General features: G+C 41.3%; 1 protein-coding gene across 1 annotated transcript in view; it reads left to right on the top strand.

Annotated features, from left to right (window-relative positions):
- Nucleotides 1-18,490, top strand: part of PLPP3 (phospholipid phosphatase 3) — a 63,644-nt gene that overhangs the window by 34,291 nt on the left and 10,863 nt on the right. The window contains exons 2-4 of the mRNA XM_081868327.1: nucleotides 1,599-1,756; nucleotides 12,570-12,853; nucleotides 13,906-13,963. Coding sequence (XP_081724453.1) covers nucleotides 1,599-1,756; nucleotides 12,570-12,853; nucleotides 13,906-13,963 — 500 coding nt within the window. The remainder of the gene's footprint in view (nucleotides 1-1,598; nucleotides 1,757-12,569; nucleotides 12,854-13,905; nucleotides 13,964-18,490) is intronic.

The following is an 18,490-nucleotide window of genomic DNA, read 5'->3' as shown; positions in this document are numbered from 1 at the left end:
GCAGTCCTGAAAATAATTGAAATGTGGAAATACTACTCCCATGCTGTTCGGTGAATGAAGGGGGAAACAAATCTTTATTATTCCAGAGTTCACATAATTTATAGGAACACTATTGTCTTTCCTCCCCCTTAACCCGTGTCCCCTATTTCTTTCTTTTTCTTTTTTAAAAAAGCCCGATTTAGCTCTCAGATATGTTTTATTGTTTGAGGGAACATGTGTTTTACAGACTTGTCATATGAAAACAATTAAAAAGAGGAACTGGAGCAATAACAATAAGTCACGTAACCATGGTATGGTTAATCCCCAAAGTTTGACTATTAAACTGCTGCTTCTAGTGGATGTGAAACCAGATCTCATCATGCAGTGTTAGCTTTTTGGCAGCAATTTTTTATTGGGATGCAAAGGATTTTATTTTGGTTCTTTTCTTTTTTCTTTTTTTCTAAAAAGGCTATTCATATCATATATTGTTGGCTCAGAAAACAGATTCTGTATCCAAATTGACTCTGTTCCAACAGGTTTTAGGTAGTGGAATGAGGATGGCCTGGATCTGAACAAATATGCTAAATTTTGAGTTGCAAAATCGGAGGTTTGTTGATGCCTCTTGACACATTTATTCACTATTTTATGAATGTGTTGCAAAACACACACTTCTGTGTACAATGAGTCAAGCTTTTGACTAGGCTTGTGAAGGCAGCAGTGCATCAGTTCCCTTTATGAAGGTGCCAGTAGTAGAAGATGATCTCACTAACCATGTATGCTGCAGTTCAGCAAAAAGGAAAAGTTTCAGCAAAAACGTAAAGTTATATTTTAAAATTTGACTTTTTGCATAGGGTCGTTCCACATGCCAGTTCATTGTGGACTCAGTGCTGCTTTGTGTAGTGTTCTCATGACACCTTTAGGAAATCAAAATGCCACCCCCTATGTCCCCCCCCCATTTAATTTGCATTCAGTGTTTCAACAATATTTTTTTTAAAAAAGACTTTTCTACATTAATAGTAAATGGGAAAAAAATATGGGGCAGCATTCTGATGAGGACAATGTTAAGAGGACACCAAGACCACAATTAATAACTATATGGAAACATATATAATATTAGGCAGCTAGAAATAATATCAAATCCTTAATTACCTTCGGTTTTCTTCCAGGTTGAAAATATTTTCAGTGATTGAAATTTAGCTTTTTTAAAAATAATGATGTGGCTTTGAAATTTGTTACAAGTAATTGAACCAAAGAGCGCAGTTGGTTTCATCCTGTGTTCCTATTATTGTGCTTTGCCTCTGACCTCTATCTGCTTTGGGAGATTTAGGGTTGTGACATTTTAAACAAGTTGAATCAGAGAATCTTGTGAATTTGACTGATTTTAAATGCATGTCTTTTTATTTTGGGGGAGGGGAGGTGGCTAAAGTATAGTTCAGTGTTGAATAAGTTTATGCAAACCCCCCACCCCTAGTATCTGTATGGGATTTCCCAGTGCAAGTCCCAATAAATAGTATTTCCCAGTGTGCCATAATCTTGACTGCTAAGCTCCTTGTTTAATTCTTACTTGTGTTTCTGACCACACTCTTTTTCTTTTGTTCCCCTTCCTTTTCTCCCTCTAGCTGGCCTGCCATTTCTGATAATCGAAACAAGCACAATCCCACCCTATAAGCGGGGATTTTACTGTAACGATGAAAGCATTCGCTACCCTCTGAAAAGTGGAGAGACCATCAACGATGCTGTCCTTTGTGCTGCAGGCATTCTTATTGCCATACTTGCTGTAAGTAGGACAAAACGACTGTGGTTTTATTTCAGCTCCCTGTACTATAAAAATAAACACCCAGTACCAAACAACATGCCCATTTTTTTCTGTTCTGTTTTTGTTTTATTGATTGTTCATAAATAAAAGTTAGGATGTCGACTAATCAAACATTAGTGGTTCTAAATACTTTGTTACTGAAAAACGTGCATGTCTTTGTGGAATTAACGCAAACCAGATCATACCTTAAGTGGCAGTTCTTAAACTGAAATCTTCAAACAACTTATTATGGAATAGTTCCCTAAACCCACTACATGTTACTCCATCAGGGTCATGTGCACGGCTGATAATACAGCATTCACAAGGATAAACTTTTGAAGGAAGTGGCTTGTGGAATTACTGGCTTTGACAAAGTAGCTTTCAATATAGCCACCACTCAAATCACACTGCAGACCAAATTAATCTGTATATCAGTTGATTCAAGAAGCTATGATATTATCCAGTGATAGAAATTAGCCAGGTGCCAGGTGCATTTTGTGACTGGCACAAGTCCAATTGCAAGCACATGGAGATCTCTGAATGCCAGGTTGGCAACTGACATCTTCATTTGGCTGGGCCCTCCAGCTTTCTTAAGCAGGTAAGCAGAAGAGCTCATTTATTGTATTTATATCCCATCCTACAGGGTACAACGCCTCCTCAGTTAATCTCTACAACAACCCCGCGAGGTAGGTTAAGAGGCTGTGACTGACTCCAAGGTCACCCAGTGAGCTTCAGGACTGAGTGGGGGATTTGAACCCAGGTCCTAGTCCAGCGTTTCCGTGCGTTTCCGTGTGCTGCTCTGGTGCCGGTTTGCCAGAGCCGCTTTGTCACGCTGGCCACGTGACCCGGAAGTGTCTGCAGACAGCGCTGGCTCCTGGCCTCTAGAGTGAGATGAGCGCACAACCCTAGAGTCTGTCAAGACTGGCCCATACGGGCAGGGGTACCTTTACCTTTACCTTTACCTAGTCCAGCACTCTAACCACCCCACCACATTGGCTTCCTAGAGTTCTTCTGCTATGGGGCAGCTCTATAAATTATGTAAATAAATACAGGGAAAGCAAAATGTCACTTAAAGAAGGATATGAAATATTTTCCTGGAAGCTTGAATTTGTTTTATACTGGATTGCTGTTTTTTATGTTTCAATGTGTTGTAAACCGCTTGGAGATTTTCTTCTTTAAAATGTAAAGTGGTGTAGAAATGAGATAATAATAAGAACCACAATAATAGTAACAAACACCATTGCTGGGGGGGAGAGTGGTGCCTAAACATACCATTGTGGCAACCATAACCCAGACTTAAGGTGCCATTTGGCGATTAGCTTATATATCTGAGTTTCTAACACTGCACCCATCACATGCTTATCATGGTATGAGTGCTTGCTCCCACTACCGCCTTGGCCATGACCCTGGTGGTTTGGCCTTGCTGCTGCCTATGCATTGCTCTGAAAGTTTGAAGCAGGCAGCCTGCTTACATGCGTAGGCCCTGTGCATAGTTTAGAATGCCTGAATGATCAGGACGGTAAATTGTGTGAAGAGCCTATTCATATACACCAGGTGCCATAGTTCAGGCAGTGTGAATTGCAACAAGGCTGCACCAGGCAGTTAGAAATGCAGGGATGAGGCCACAGGGGCCTTACCCTGCTCTCCCAGTCCCTAAAATTAACTGTGTGGGCCATAATATCTGAAGAGGGCTGTTCAGCACAGATGTTGTGAAATACAGCTCCCTTCAGCACCAGACAGCGGGACCAATGGTCAGGGACGGCCAGAGTTGTGGCGTGCAACATCTGGAGAACACAACAGTTGTTAGGCAGTCTCTACTGTATGAAGAGCATGATTAGTTATCTAATCCAGAAGTACGCTAGAAACAAACTCCAAGTTGGGGACAAAACGTTCCTTCCAAAACCATACAAGTAAGCAAAATCCTATAAATTTCATTGAACAACCAATGTAGGAGACATTTTCCAGCTCAGCAACTACGTGCTTGTTCGGCAAAAATTTATCGTCTTGAAGGATTTGGTGTACATTGTCTGCATTCTGGTACGCTTTGTGGTATTTACATATCCCGTATTTCATGTTGGGTTGTGAAGTATGTTCTGCTTTGCAGCCAGCCACTGACTGCCTGGAAATGTTTTGCAGACAGTATTAGGTTCTGATATCTACTAAGGAGGCAGATTTTGAAAGGAAATTTGAAACTTGGGAGGCCGAAGGGAAGAGCCAATGTCTGTGTTCCCAGTATCCTTTGCATTAAGATAGATAATTCTGTTTGCATGTTCTTTTCTTTTGGATCTCTGCTAACATTTTCTCATTATTGAAAAAGATGCTGCTTCATGGAGAGGGGGCAGCTGGGTATTTCTTTGTCAGTAAATGGAGGCATATTCTCAGCCCAGGCTTACGAATGGAGGTTGCTCATATGATTGCATTGATGACCACTTTATGAACTGAGTACTTCAGTTCAAATATGATGCCAAACTATGATTTGGTGCTAAGAAAACAAATCTAGATGTTTGTGTGTTGGGCTGAAAACTGTGGTTTGTTGTTACCTCCAACCTGACAAACTCTCATTTCTATTTTCTCTACAAACTAGGAATAAACCCTGGTTTGCATGGCAAGTCGAAGCTACGGTGTGGTTGTATCGGCAAACTATGGTTTGTTGAAAACAGGAAGTAACGAGGGAAGAGGAGGAGAGGGAGCAGCTGAACCTGAGGTTTATTTTCCTAGCACTAAACCATGGTTTGGTACTACATTTGAAATTAGGCAAAGGGAAGATGGGTTGTACTTCTAAGTAAACCAAGAGTTTACACATAGTTTCCATGAAGGTCTAAATTCCAGTTGGCTCGGGAAATGTAAGAGTGTTCCTGCCCCACAACACCTGCATTGGTGACCTTTCTGTGTTGAGGGCGAGGTAAAAAATGAGACTGAAAGCTTGTTCAGCTGAATGCGACTGGGAGCCCTGCATGATGACCTGGACGCAACTCAGACCTTATTGCTGAAAGCAGGAACCTCAGGGGTAGAATGGGGGCGGGGACTGGCACATGCAAGGATGTTGGGGAGGGGAAGGCTGGCACATGTTCCTCCTGCACACTCACTCACGATTGGAATTTCTTTTGTATGCCGGAAATTATTATAACATTCTTATAGAATTATTGTTATTTGCAGAATAATTGTTTTAAACAGCTCTCAGATTTGTTAGCATCTAGAGAGGAGACCATTTTTGAGCATCCCAAATTAAGAGTGGGAATAATAATAAATGCCAGCAAGTATTTCAGTTGACAACTTCTCTTGTTTGAACATGGCCTATTCCTGCCAGTTGTAGGTTCTGTCCTTCAGGACTTTGAGGACATTCTTCAAAATGCTAAGTTGTATAGCAGGCTAACACCATACGTAAGGCCCGGCGCGTTAAGAAAAGTAATTTCATCAGTCACATAATTTTAACATGTAGATCGCATATACTTTTGATTGTGACTTTTAACCTAGCCCCACTCATTTCTCCCTCTGTCTACAAGCCAAGTTCCTGCTGCTTCAAGTGATGTAAAATAAAATAAAAACAAAATGAAACACAATGACAGAGGGCAATCTATAGCAAAACCCTTGTTTGTAGCGTCCAAGAGTTTTGTGTGCTTGGGTTGGCCAACCATTGTGTTAGGTCTGCCCAACCTTTATGTGACTCCCCAACCCCCACATCCATTCTAGGTTACTTTGCTTCACGGCTATTAAAACTTCCTCCTGCCATTATTTGTCAACAAAGTCTGTTCCTACTAAGTGCTCTATCAACTAAATAGCCCCAATAACCAGTTATTTTTGCATTCAAAGAGAAAATGAATAAACCTATAAACAAGAAGGAATTTTATCCTGCAGGGGAACTTTCCCATTATAGAAAGGCCATAAATGAAAGTGAAAAAGCTTTTCATTTCCATGTTATTGCCTAACATACCGTCATTTGGGCTCCTTGCAGAATCTGCTTCTGATCAGGAGCAAGCCAGTGGTGTGTATTATTAGTGCTGAAAATGTGGCTGGAAACATAATCAGCTGACTATATAATCCGTCAACTTTCTAACACAAAATGGCAGGCTAATTAAAAACTGGGTTGGGGGGGAGAGAGAAAGAAAACCCCAGCCACTCTGACGTAAAATAGCTGATTCTCTGCCATATTTGCAGCTTTCCCAACAAAAGCAACTGGGTATGGAAAATACAAAACAATACAGCACTTTTATTGTGGAGGATTGCCAATCTTATCAAGCATGCAAAGAAATGAATTTAGAATTTTTATTTTTTATTTATGATGGGAGAAGATAGAGAAAATTTGTTGTATTTTTAGTATTATATCAATAAATATACATGTAAAATTGCCATACACCAACTGCTGCATCATGCAGGCATACATGCAGACCTAGAAACAACAAGAAAACACCACGCGTGAAATAAATGTTCACTTTCTCTCTATCAGAAGTGGGGAACTTCTGTCCCCCCCCAACCTGTTTTTGGACTCCTACTTCCATCAGCACTAATCAGGATTGGTCACGGATGATGGGAGTTGTAGTCCAGCAACATCTGGAGGGGCACAACATCCTCATTCCTGTTCTATTCCATAACACCAACAATTTTCAGTTTATAAAGCTGCTTAAATCCATATATACCATACCATCTAGGAAAACAGTTTTCCACCAAGTGGTGACCACTGGTGAGATTTTAACTCTCATTCTGCACATACGGTACATATATTTCCCACCACCACCCAGAAGGCATGACTTAGATGCCAGGATTATTGTAGCACCACTGGAATTCACCTTAAATTCACTGAGTACTAATTATCCCCTTTAAATTTGATGTATTTGCTTTCCAAACACTCCATAGCTGGAATAAGGGCATTGGGGGACAATAAGCAAGACAATCATTTTCACACTGCTAACCCTTTATTTTATATAGTGTCATCAATAGACTCCCTCATCTAGAGCAAAAGGTCTAGGTCATGTTTTATGGGGCTTGCAAGGCCCACAAAGTTCTTGTTAAGTAAATACCAGAGGCTGTGACCTTTGTCTCCATCAGTACATGGGAGGATATGAATGCACAAGACCCTTGAGATACTAATTGCCTTAGGGGATTGTGCTTTCCAGACCTCCCCTAAATATTCCCAAATCTTACCCCACATTGTATTTCTTTTGCTTTAGAAAATATGGCTTGGTTTGACCTTTCAGGACCTCATGTTATCCACAAGTCATGGCTGCAAACTTCTATGCAAACTTCTACTTACTGGCCATCTAGTAAAGTCTCACATTTGTGACTGATGGCCCTTCTCTCTGCACATTTCAGTAAATAAGCAATGCCTGGTCCCCTACTGGCATCTCTACCCGACTTCGTCTCCTGTAAGAAAAGTTCATCTTGTACAAAGGAGACATGTGACCTTCTGCTACTTAAGAACACAAATCCTATGCATGCTTACATGGGAATGTATCCTGTTATACATAGTAGGACTTGTTTCTACGTAAACATGTATCTCCTCAATTATACAGAGCCTTTTCTGTTCTCTAAAGAGGTGAATTTCACCTTAGCAGAGGAAAAGGCACTACCAGTCCACCGTAAATTTGAACCAGTGACCTAGTTAAAGTGAAAGTTAGCCTACTTCCTCGTGTCTCTCTTTGCATGCACTTGCATAGCATCTTAAAAGTTTTGTTTAAAGCAAAAATAGAAACAGCTGCACTTAGTAGAGTCAAAACCAGTGCAAACAAAACAGAGAGAAGTGTGTTTAATTTATTTAAATCTCCCCATCCTATTAGATGTTTGGGGGGGAGTGTTTCACAGTAACTTGAAAATGAAGCACGGTTGGCGGTGGTCAGGAGAGATTGCAAGGGTGACTGAATAATAGAAACTAATTGCACAGAGACCTTTCAAGGATTTGATGAAAACGGATTTGCAGCCATGCTTTCCAAATATTGGGCCATTTTGCACTTTGTCCCTTACCAGCCTTGCTCCCCTTTAAGCGTTTCCAGCAATTCACACCACATGCATACTACTTGCTGGAGACACAAGTCAGAAGAGGAGCTTAATATCTTTAAGACTTGTTTATTCAGGATGAAGTTTCAGCTTTTGCACATCTGTGCTGAATTAGTTGCTTGAGCTTTCTCCCCCCCCCCTTTTTTAATCAGGGACAGCGTTGCCAAAAGAACAAGTTTATCCTACTTCAGCTTCTCATTAAAGGTCCGGCCCTGATTTCAGCTAAAGCAGGACGGGTCATGGCTACACACTGTTGTGCTGGTGGGGGGCTGAAGTCTCCAATTTACAGTCTGCTACATCTGTGCAATTACCAGGACCACCAGCAGTGAGAGAAAATATTAATCCCTAGACTTTGTTGGCCCTGGTCAAAATATTCCCATGTCTATCTCAGGACAGGCATCTAAGGTTTAAGAGGCTCCATGTGTTAAGAATAAAATGGTGGAGCACTTATTGTTACGCTCTTTCCTTAATTCAGTTTGTTATGCTGACCCACGTTCGTATGGAGCAAAAGGCTCAACCACTGTAAAATGCAGATTTCCAGTTGTTGTTTTTTGTTTTTACATTGATCATTTGCATCCCCATCCCAGGACAGCTGGGAAGCATAGAATCTCCTCTGAAGCGGCTGAACACATGTGCATCTCCCTTATACATATTTGTACTTTTTGAATGTAGTGCGCCTACAGGCCACTTTTGCTTGTGCATATGTGGTGGAAATGCATTCCCAAGTGTCCACAAAAGCCACAGGGGATTTGTAAGAGACTCATCCTCCAGTAAATGAGCAATAGGGAAAAGAAACTGATGCTACGGTTGTCGGAGAGAGGCCCTGGCTGTAAATAACCATTAGAGGCCATCTGGCAAATTAATTGCATTCTGCCAAAGGAGGAGATGCTGAGATTCAGATGCTTTTATTCGCCCCACATGCAAACGTAGACTCTGGCCAATCGCCTGCATTTGAAGATGGTCCAACAGTCGAGATAAGCCATCAGCTGTGCAGCACTTGTGTTCTCCAGGGCTTGCATGTGATTCTGGAACAGGTTAGCTCCTAAACCTAGACAGCCTGGGTGAAGCCCCAGGGACCACAATATTAATTTCCGGTGGGGGGGAGGGGAATGTGACAACGCAGCTCTTCAGTATGTGCTGTTTTTCTGATGACTAAACAAAAGAAACTAAACTAGCAAGCCCACACTTTTTCTAGACACTCTTCCATGAAGTTGCTATGAATGCTTGTAATTTCAATGAATCCATGTCCCTTTCTCCTCTTTCCCATCCCCACCCAACTGTCTCATTCTACCTCCATTTCTGAATGTTCCTTCAGTTTCAGGTTTTACACCTTACAATACAAACCTTTCCAAACCAGGAAACCCAGTTTCCTGTAGTTAGTCTTCTCAGTACCTCTTACGTCTGTAGCCTTTAAACTTTGCATTCTTTTTTGTCCTGTAAACCGGATTGCTTGCTACCTTCTAGGGTCTTCCTTTGCCTCACCCCCATAGGGTTCTAAGCAGAATACTAAGAATACTACACTTACAGCTTGTGGCACATTATTAATAACTCTTATTCTTGTAAATCTTATAATCAGGAAAACAGACACCCTCCTTCTATGAAACATCTATAAGAGAGCTAGCCATTTCCTTCTCTCTTTTGTGGATAAACCTGCAAGGAAGCTGTTTGGTGGTGTGACATGTGAAAAGCAATCCTTTCTGAACCTTCTAAGCATCCTTATATTAGCATGTTGCCTGCATGCCATTTGTGGCTGGGCAACAATATTGAAAAAAACAACAATACACCATCCCCCAGAAGCATTACAATATAAAAAAAATGTGTTTCCGTATCTAGTGAAGCAGGCTTTGTTGCTCTTAATAGTTATTTCCTTGTTTTGCTTAATTAGTATATTAAGCTAAATAGCTTTGTAGATTCATTTTAGTGATAGCTGGTACACAAAGACTTTATGGTGAAGGGGAGAAAAGTAAATTAGAATGAATTTGTGTGTTTGTGTGTGTGTGTGTAATTGGCAATGTTTCCATGTTGCAAGTAATATTACTGGCTGTTTCAGAGATTGATTTGCATGAAGGCATTTTTCTGGCCATTGAATGTGTATATTCTTCTATTGGCCAGAATAAAAAAAACATGTAGAGGGAGAGGGAGGAAAGGAACCTATTTTATTACAGAGGTATAAAAACAGTGAAGTAATTAATAAAATCCTAAAAATGTAAAACCAGAGCTCAAAAAATCTACTTGGGTAACGTGACAAAGAACAATTTAAGCTTTTTGCCTCTTTCCTGGAGGTGTGACATTTGGAATTGATTTCACAGCCTGATTTTCATTAAACTGCCTTTAAAAGCTTGCGATTATAAGAAGCCAGGAAACCAAGTTCATAATGATGATTGATAGCATTAGTGTCAAGTCTAGAACATTCCCTCTAGATGTGGCACAGGAAATACTTACCGTGTATGGTTCAAGGGTTCTTGGGTCATGCTCCCAGAAACATGCTACATTGTAGGAAGAGCAACAGAAAAGTGTGTGCAGGTATGAACTGTGTTTCCCACAATTTTAAGAAATTACAAGGAGAACCATTTTGCACTTTATGGGAGCATGCAGTCAAGCAGGAGCTACAGCTAATCCTGGAATCTGGCCAAATGTATCTATGTTGATCACATGCAAAGGTGTACATTTAGACAATTTAGGATGACATCTAAAATGTAATAGCTGAAGCAGAAAATGTGTACTTATTCCCACCCTCAGCAACCTAGGAAAAGGTAAAGCAACCCAGTTTCTTCCTTGCTCACTGACTAGTGCCCTGCACACAACCTGGCATAACTGGTCCTGTAGCAGTCATGCGCTTGTGACCCTCCTTTCCCCCCTTTGAATGATCCCAGTGGAGTCACAACAGAAATAAGCTTGCTATCTGTGAGATCCACAAAACAGTTTGCTTCATCTACCAGAATCCCATGCTTAACAAGTTGAGGAACCCTGATGTATTGGAGAGCAACTTATGCTCCCCCAGGAATGTATATGCAATTCCGACCTACCTCACCTAAGAGTTGAGAAGGAGCCTAATCTTCCATCTGTCCAGAGGTTAAATGAGAAACTTGGCTCTCAAAAGTGTGATATAAATTAACAAAATATTATTGGACAGTGGCCAGACATAGACACATCAAAGAAGTGTTTCAGTTAAACACGCCGTAAACTTTGTATGAGAAATCGGGTTGGTGAAAACGGAATTCCACAGCACTGTCTGGTGTCACCATGTTATAATGCATATACAACACATATAAAGCACTTTTTCTTTGCCAGTATAGCTGAGACTAATGTTTCAAAGATCATACTTGGCTAAGAGGGAAATCTAAACCCATGGTCACCAGTGACAGGGTTTAATGGAGCATCATGGTCACCACTGCACCACAGCCCTATTACTTGTGCTGACCAGGAGCAAAGAACCACCACCCCACCTCAAAAAAAATGTTTTCTTCCTGTGCCAGCTCTCAGGCTAATACAACAAATTGGGCCTGTTGCTGTCACGTGATGGCACCAGGACTGGCTCTCCCAACTCCTCATGATGTGTTTATCCCAAAGAAGCCATGAATGTCAGTCAAAGAGGAAAACCTTGGTCTCCGCTTGTGGTTTATCTGGAGAGAAACTACGAGCCTGGGATCAGATGACACAAGCTAGACCATAGCTTGCTTCCCAGCTATGGAGAAGAAGCAAAGTGTCTGTGATTTCAGCAGCGCACCTTAGCACTGTATGCTCATTTGCATTAAACCATAGTTTATTTTAACTATGGTTTAATGTGACATGTGAACTAGCTCTGTTTAAACAGAGAGAGGGGAAAGTGCCTTTGTAGTGACTTCCTTTTCAAAAACATGTGAATTGGCCCAGGTGTCTTGCATCGCTTAAGGTTTTGCTGCAATTACTAGAGCAGAATTTTTAGAGCTCTCCGTTCAGGTGACAGACTTGGAAAAGCTCAGCTTAGGAACTGTTGTGCTTGTGGAATTACCTGCTATTTTTGGCTCCACCTGCAGCTTATTTCCAGCTTTGTCTGAGGTGCAATTGCCCAATGACTCATATATATAAAGATGCCAAAAGCACCCACATCACTTAGATTTGATTCTGTTCTTTTGGTGTTTAGAAGTAGATAGGATCGTCCAATGAAAGCAGCTAGACAAGTTCTTTCTAATGATATCACTGGGCTTGTCATCATTGCCTGTAAGCTAAGGCATGGAATAACAGTTACTATGATTGCTCTCGTTTTGCAGCCTTTGCAATTGTAAGAGATTCCCCCAAAGCCGTCAGATTTATTATTGCATTCCAAGTTGTACTTATAAGATAGTCTCTAGTAATAACTTTGGGACGTGTAAATTGTTTGGGGAATGTTGTCTGTCTCTATACTAATAAGTACCTTCCTTGTCATTTTGGCTGCATTCACAGGGGAGTTACTAGGTGCCATTTGAATGTTTTTCTCAAATAAAGACCCTAAATAATTACTGGGGGGGGGGAGGAGGGAATCACAGAAACTTGGCCCAGCATAACAAAGCAAGCCCATGAACTTCAGCAAACTGACGGAATGGAACGCAAGTGTATATGTTTCGCCCATTTCAACAGTGGGTGGAGACAGAGAGGTACCATGATGCTCTGTCTCCCCCAGATTAATCATACAGTGAAGTGGGATTGTTTCTGAGGGGAGAAATGGGATATCTAAAAAAGCTACACCTGTACGCTTTTTTCCAATAAAATTGTATTGACATGTGGCCTGCTCATGAAGGATGCATAATTTCTTATCTTACTTAAACATATACGTATCTTTCCCTTACAGATCATAATAGGAGAGTTTTATCGGATCCATTGTTTAAAGGAAACATCCCGATCCTTCATCCAGAACCCCTATGTGGCAGCTCTGTACAAGCAAGTGGGTTGCTTTGCCTTTGGATGTGCCATCAGCCAGTCTTTCACAGACATCGCCAAAGTGTCTGTTGGACGTTTGAGGCCCAATTTTATTGCGGTTTGCCGGCCGAATTTTACACTAATCAACTGCTCTCAGGGTTATATCCAAGACTACCAGTGCTTTAACGATGACGAAAGCAAAGTTCAGGAAGCCAGGTGAGAACTTTTTCTCTCTCTTTCCATCAGAAATAGTGTGTTGTGACTTGAATAAAAAAGATACCCTTGTTTGCCTACATAATCACCTTGAAAAATGGCAGAGGAACCTGAATGAATGAGCAAGCGGGTTGACTTTCTCAACCGTAAATTTAAAGACGTAATAGCTCTCCTTTAGTCTTGATACCTCCATGCGAGTTTGCAAGTCATTTGTCCAATTTTTATTCCCTTGCACTGGGTGTAATAATATCACTGTAAGTCCTGTTTCAATGATAGATTTGCAAGTATATTTCATTAAACAAACAATGGATAATTGTCCAAGGGAAGAACTCAAGAATGGAAAGGTGAGAAAGATTATAAAAAGCTGCTGGGTGGTGGTGGGGGGGCAACTAAAAGAATTTGATACACCTAACTTTATAAAAATCACTGCTCCTTACAAAGGAAGCATTTTTTGAGGAAGGTGTAACTTAACTCAGATAAGCTATGTAGCCTTGTAGCAAATAGATTTGGCTACTTAAGCTTGCAAATATCTGAGTCCACTTATAAAGATAAGCACCCATAGTTTTGTCACTAATAACAAAAAAAAGTAAAGGAATTTCAGAAAGCTTTTCATATCAAGAAATATCAAGAAAGACAGATTAAATTATAACTTTTTTTTAAAAACTTGCTGTTCCAAACTGCCTCAAGAAGATAGGCGAGACCAACTGATTATGCACTAGGAGATGGTAAAACCTGCTACGTAAGTGCCCTGGGCCACATGGCTACATGCCAGAATTTTATTTCAAATTGCCATCTCTATGAGTATCTATGTGTAGGGAGGAGGAGACATCTTAGAGACATATAAATAAGTAAATATAGACAGGCAGTGTGGACTGTTTAATTTCATATCCTTAAGTAATTTTAAACTGCTGTTCCTGTTTTGGTATTTTAGGGGTTGAGAGTTATACTTGATTTTATTGATGACTGTGCAAAGGTGTTGTTCAGAAAACCAAAGCATTTGGCCATTTGCTCCAGTAACAAAACAGGTTTGCTACTTTGCTTCTTTTGTTTTGCAGGAAATCATTCTTTTCTGGACATGCTTCCTTCTCCCTCTATACCATGCTTTATTTGGTGGTAAGTAGGAGGTCATGTATCTTTAAGGAATCATGTTTTATCAGTGTTTCTTAAGGCAGTATGAGAAATGAGTAAATGTTTATGCTGGGCCAAAGTTTTCAGCCCAGCTTTGTTTTTTGATATTACATTGGGTGGTAGTGTTCAGGTGACAGCCCCCACCCCGGACCAAAGAAATCAAATTTGAATCATTATATATATATGGGGGCAATTCTAAGAGCTTTTTTGTACACCTGGCCATGTGGCTTACCTTAATGAAAGGTGACTGGGAGGTTTTAAAAATTTCTTTTTCTTTTCTTTTTTCTCTTTAAACCCCTTTTCCCAAAATGTGAAAATTGCTGGGCCGAATACTACTGCCCAACATTAGCATAAACCATGGTTTATGAACAGGGCTGTCTTAAGCATATGTGGTGCCGGGCTGTAAGGATCCGCCCGGCGCCCCACCCCCCAGGTTGCCCAGTCCCAGGTGCGCAGGAGGGCGGAGCTGGCCGGCCGCCTCAGCATCTCGCTGGCTCGGTCGCCCCCTAACTCGCGGCGCAGAGCCGCCTGCAGCAGAAGAGCCCACCGTGGTACTCTGACCGATGGGCGGGCTCTTCCCCGTACTCAACTCTGGGGTGCCATACTGGCACCCCTGAGAGCCCAGTGCCTAGGTGCCCCACACCCCGAGCACCTATGGGTAAGACAGCCCTATTTATGAAGGTAGCAATGTGTATTGAATGTGCATCAGAGAGTAACATCAGACATCAGCCTGATTTGTTCCTCATCTTCAAGTTGGGAATTATGACCTATGGAATGGGATTATGACCTATAAAACAGGTATGCTACAGAGGCATTTGGATGCTGAGGTTTTAAGAAGTTGGCGTGAACAGCCATAGCTGAAAGGTAGGCAGAGCATCTGCCTTGCAAGCAGAGGGGACCAAATTGAATTCCCCAGCCTCTCTAGGTACAGTTGGAAAAGACTCCGAGGCAGTGTAACCAATAATGAGCTAGATAGACCAGCAGTTTCTTGTTCCTTTGCAATGTTTATCCTGCCAAAAAAGAACCACATCTGCATTACTTGTTTTGATCTCAGTTTCACTAGAAAAAGCAAGAGCAAGCAAAGCTCAAGGAATGTAAGCCTTCGTGTATTTCATTTTGCCAAGCAACATAATTGAGATAATGTTAGGCTGCTTTATTTGTCATTTACCTACATTGATTCAAAATCATAATTATCTGTTTCATTAGTTTTTTTTTAAAAAAAGTAATCTGCTTTCTGAGTAGCTCTTCAGGAAGCAGGGCAGGTGGACTTACTAGCCCACATAGTTTCATCCAAAACTATGGGGCTGGTCTTGTTTTTCTTTGTCAATGAAAAATGGCTCTGCCCTTCCTTTCCTCAGCTTGTTATGCCAGAGTATTTCCTGACTGTAGCTGCTGGAAGCATGCTTGATAGAGCTTGTGAAAAGAGCACGGCACAGGTCAATTATGGGTGGAACTACCCTAAGCTCTTTGGAAGGAAAAGGGAGAGAGATTTAGGGAGTGATTTGTGGTAAATGTAATTAAGGGAAAGCTTTTTCTTCTTCTGAGACTATTTCAAAAGATCTGTGGGCCCTGAATCTCCTGTAACCTTAGATATGAAATTTGGGGGCAGGTGGGGGAGGAGAACCCAGACCTGAATTTATAAAAACATTAAACATAAGTAGATATATATGTGTAGGCTTTCTGCAACACAATTCCTTCTCTTTGCTGCCCCAAAAGATAAATTAACACACAGCTCCCTGCTGTTTCCCCTCCCCTTTCCCTTTTACTCTTTATGATGGAAGCAGCCTCCATAATTTAATTACCATGCCTTTCAGACTGTTTGGGAGTCTGCATGAATTTATTTCCCCATATTTTTCTCTCACTTTTCTTTAAATGTTTCAAAGTTATTCCGTAAACATTTACACCATTTCCTCTCAACGATGGTAAAATAACATTGCCAGTGAACTGGAGGCGGGTGGATTTGCAACATGAAAAAGGCTAAAGCTCATTTTTTTGTCCCCCCCCTTCCTCCTTCTTAAAAAAATATAAGAATAATCATAGCAGTAGTGAGTGAGTGTGTGTCCTTTGGTTATAGCAATGGAGCTGGTCTCGAGGACTTCAGAATAAACGGTTTGTTTTACCTATCACCACTTCCATTTGCCATGAAATGGCTCCACCATTTCCCACCCTGTATGTGTACACCCCGCTAAACTCTCCAGGACCTCTTTAGAGGCCATTTATGTTCACTGATTTTAAAATTAGAGGAACAGTATGAAGACCTGCTGTACTGTTTGGACTGAGGTGAAAACAAAATAGTGATTATATGGCACTTTGGTATAGTAACCAAAGCAATTCATGGAGAATTCACAAAATGGTAGAATTATATTATTGTATTGGACTGAGCTGAATGTTCTGCATCAGGGGAGCCTGCAAATCTTGTTAGACTACAACTTCCAGCAATCCCAAACAACATGGCTGGTAGTCCGAGATAATGGCAGTTGCAGGTCAACAGTAATCTAACCTACAAGGTGCTCAGGTAAGCTCTAGGTTAGATTACTGCAATGCCCTTATACGTGGGGCTGCCTTTGAAAACAGTTCAGAACTGCAGCCAGTGTATAATCCACCAGCCAAATTGTTAACTGGGTGTAGGATGTTTGATCATATAACACCAATCCTAATCTGCCTTCATTCACTGCCAATTCGTTTCTGGACTCAATTCAGACTGCCGGTTTAGACCTATAAAGCCTTATGCAGCTCATGACCCAAATACCTTCTGGACCACATCTCCCCACATGAACCTATCTGGACCCTGCCATCATCATCTTGAGTCCAAGGGAGCTGCAAAGAGTGGCTAGACAAGAACAAGTCTTTTTGGTGGTCGTTCCCCAATTGTGGAATGCTCTCCTCAGAGATATTACACTTGGCGCTGTCATTATACACATTTAGCACCTGAGGGTGTTGAGGTGAGGGGACATAGCATCTTTTGTGCTATGCTCCTTTGCTTATATTCACAGTGCTACTCAATTGCTTATTTGGCACCATTCCCCCCCTCCCCCGATGTATTCAGTGAGAATTAGCTAGTTGGTGATGTCACTCAGGACAAACAAATCTAACACAGATTTTTTTTTTTAAGAAAATGTCCTCACTCTGAATTTGCTTCACTGGTAATATCATCACATAGCCAATTCTCACTGGCTAAATGGCAGCTTCACTGCTCTATTAGAGGATGGCTGATACGAGAGCAAGTGGCCATTGGGATTGTGAAGAGTTATCCCCCCCCTTTCTTTCTGAGTGTATTGTGACCTGAGGAGATAGGATGGGCACCACATCTGCCCAAAATGTACTTGGAAGAGGCTCTTTTTATTTTTGGCTGTACTGGGAAGGGGCACTTGTCAGGGGAGAGCATGGTAGTCCTGAGTACATTTGGGGGTTTCTGCAATCATTTAAACACCTTTCACTCTCCTTCCACCAAATAAACGGTCAAATAAAAGGAGGGGCGAAGGCAATAGGGGGAAAGGTGTTCGTGAAATGTGCCCAGCTAGTTTGGCTCATAAATGTTCAAATTTGATTCTTGGAAATGGTTGCTGCAGAAAGTAGGAGGCTAGAATGTGGCAGAGAGCTCCCCAAACATTCAGAGAAGTCACCTTTGACTTAGATGAGTCACTATTAGTTTTGGATTCATTAAAGAAAATGGCATGTACAGACAAGCATGTAATTTCTGCAAAACTGGAGGCTGTCTGTGTGAGTTTCAACTTACTGAAAATTGGACTCTTTCTCTGCCCCTACCGCTGTACGCTACTGCCCCCACCCAGGCAATTGCTGATTCTGAACCTGCAGAGAAGCCATTTTACAGGCTTTGTGGGCCTGGCACACCATATCATAAAAACCTGCTCTGCTGCTTTCGTACAAAAAACAAAATGAAAACCACCTTGAAGTGCTGACTAATGTCAAACTCTCCCACAAGGTGCTAATTTTCCTCTACTCTCATTTGACTTCAGGTAGAAGAAGCTGTCACGGTTGATCCAGTTTTGCCTGTAGGGTTCTCTCTCTTGCACTCCAGTCCTCTAGGGAGTGGATCTTCATTAAATTTGTCAGGGTTGCCTTTTTTTGGATCCTACAAGTTCAGCATTGTGCTCTTCATACTGCTTGATACATTTGGAGGTTGGTTTGTTTGTTGAACGAGTCTATTATAGACTAATGTTTTGTTCCAGTTAAAACTGTAACATTTGAAGCATATGGATTACGTATCTATTTTAAGTCTCGTATATTATTTGGAGAGCCGTGGGTTGGTCTCTTGTTGCTCAATGTATGGTTAGTTCACCGGAGGTGAGAAAAGGTGTGTGTTATGGTTTTAGTTGATTTGCAACAGGAATCTGCATTGTGTACTAGGAGTGTGCATTGGATTCAGATGAATCCTGAATTCCAAAGGAAAACCCACAATGGCATAGCGAAGCTTCTTCACAGCAGTGTTCAGATATGCTGGGCCAAAGCTCATTCTTGACTTAATGACATTCCATTAAGCAATTGCATTAG

Source organism: Podarcis erhardii, assembly GCF_964252035.2.
Source record: "Podarcis erhardii genome assembly, chromosome: 6".
Lineage (NCBI taxonomy): Eukaryota > Metazoa > Chordata > Lepidosauria > Squamata > Lacertidae > Podarcis > Podarcis erhardii.
The sequence above is the reverse complement of the archived record's forward strand: the minus strand, read 5'-3'. Positions and strand labels throughout refer to the sequence as shown.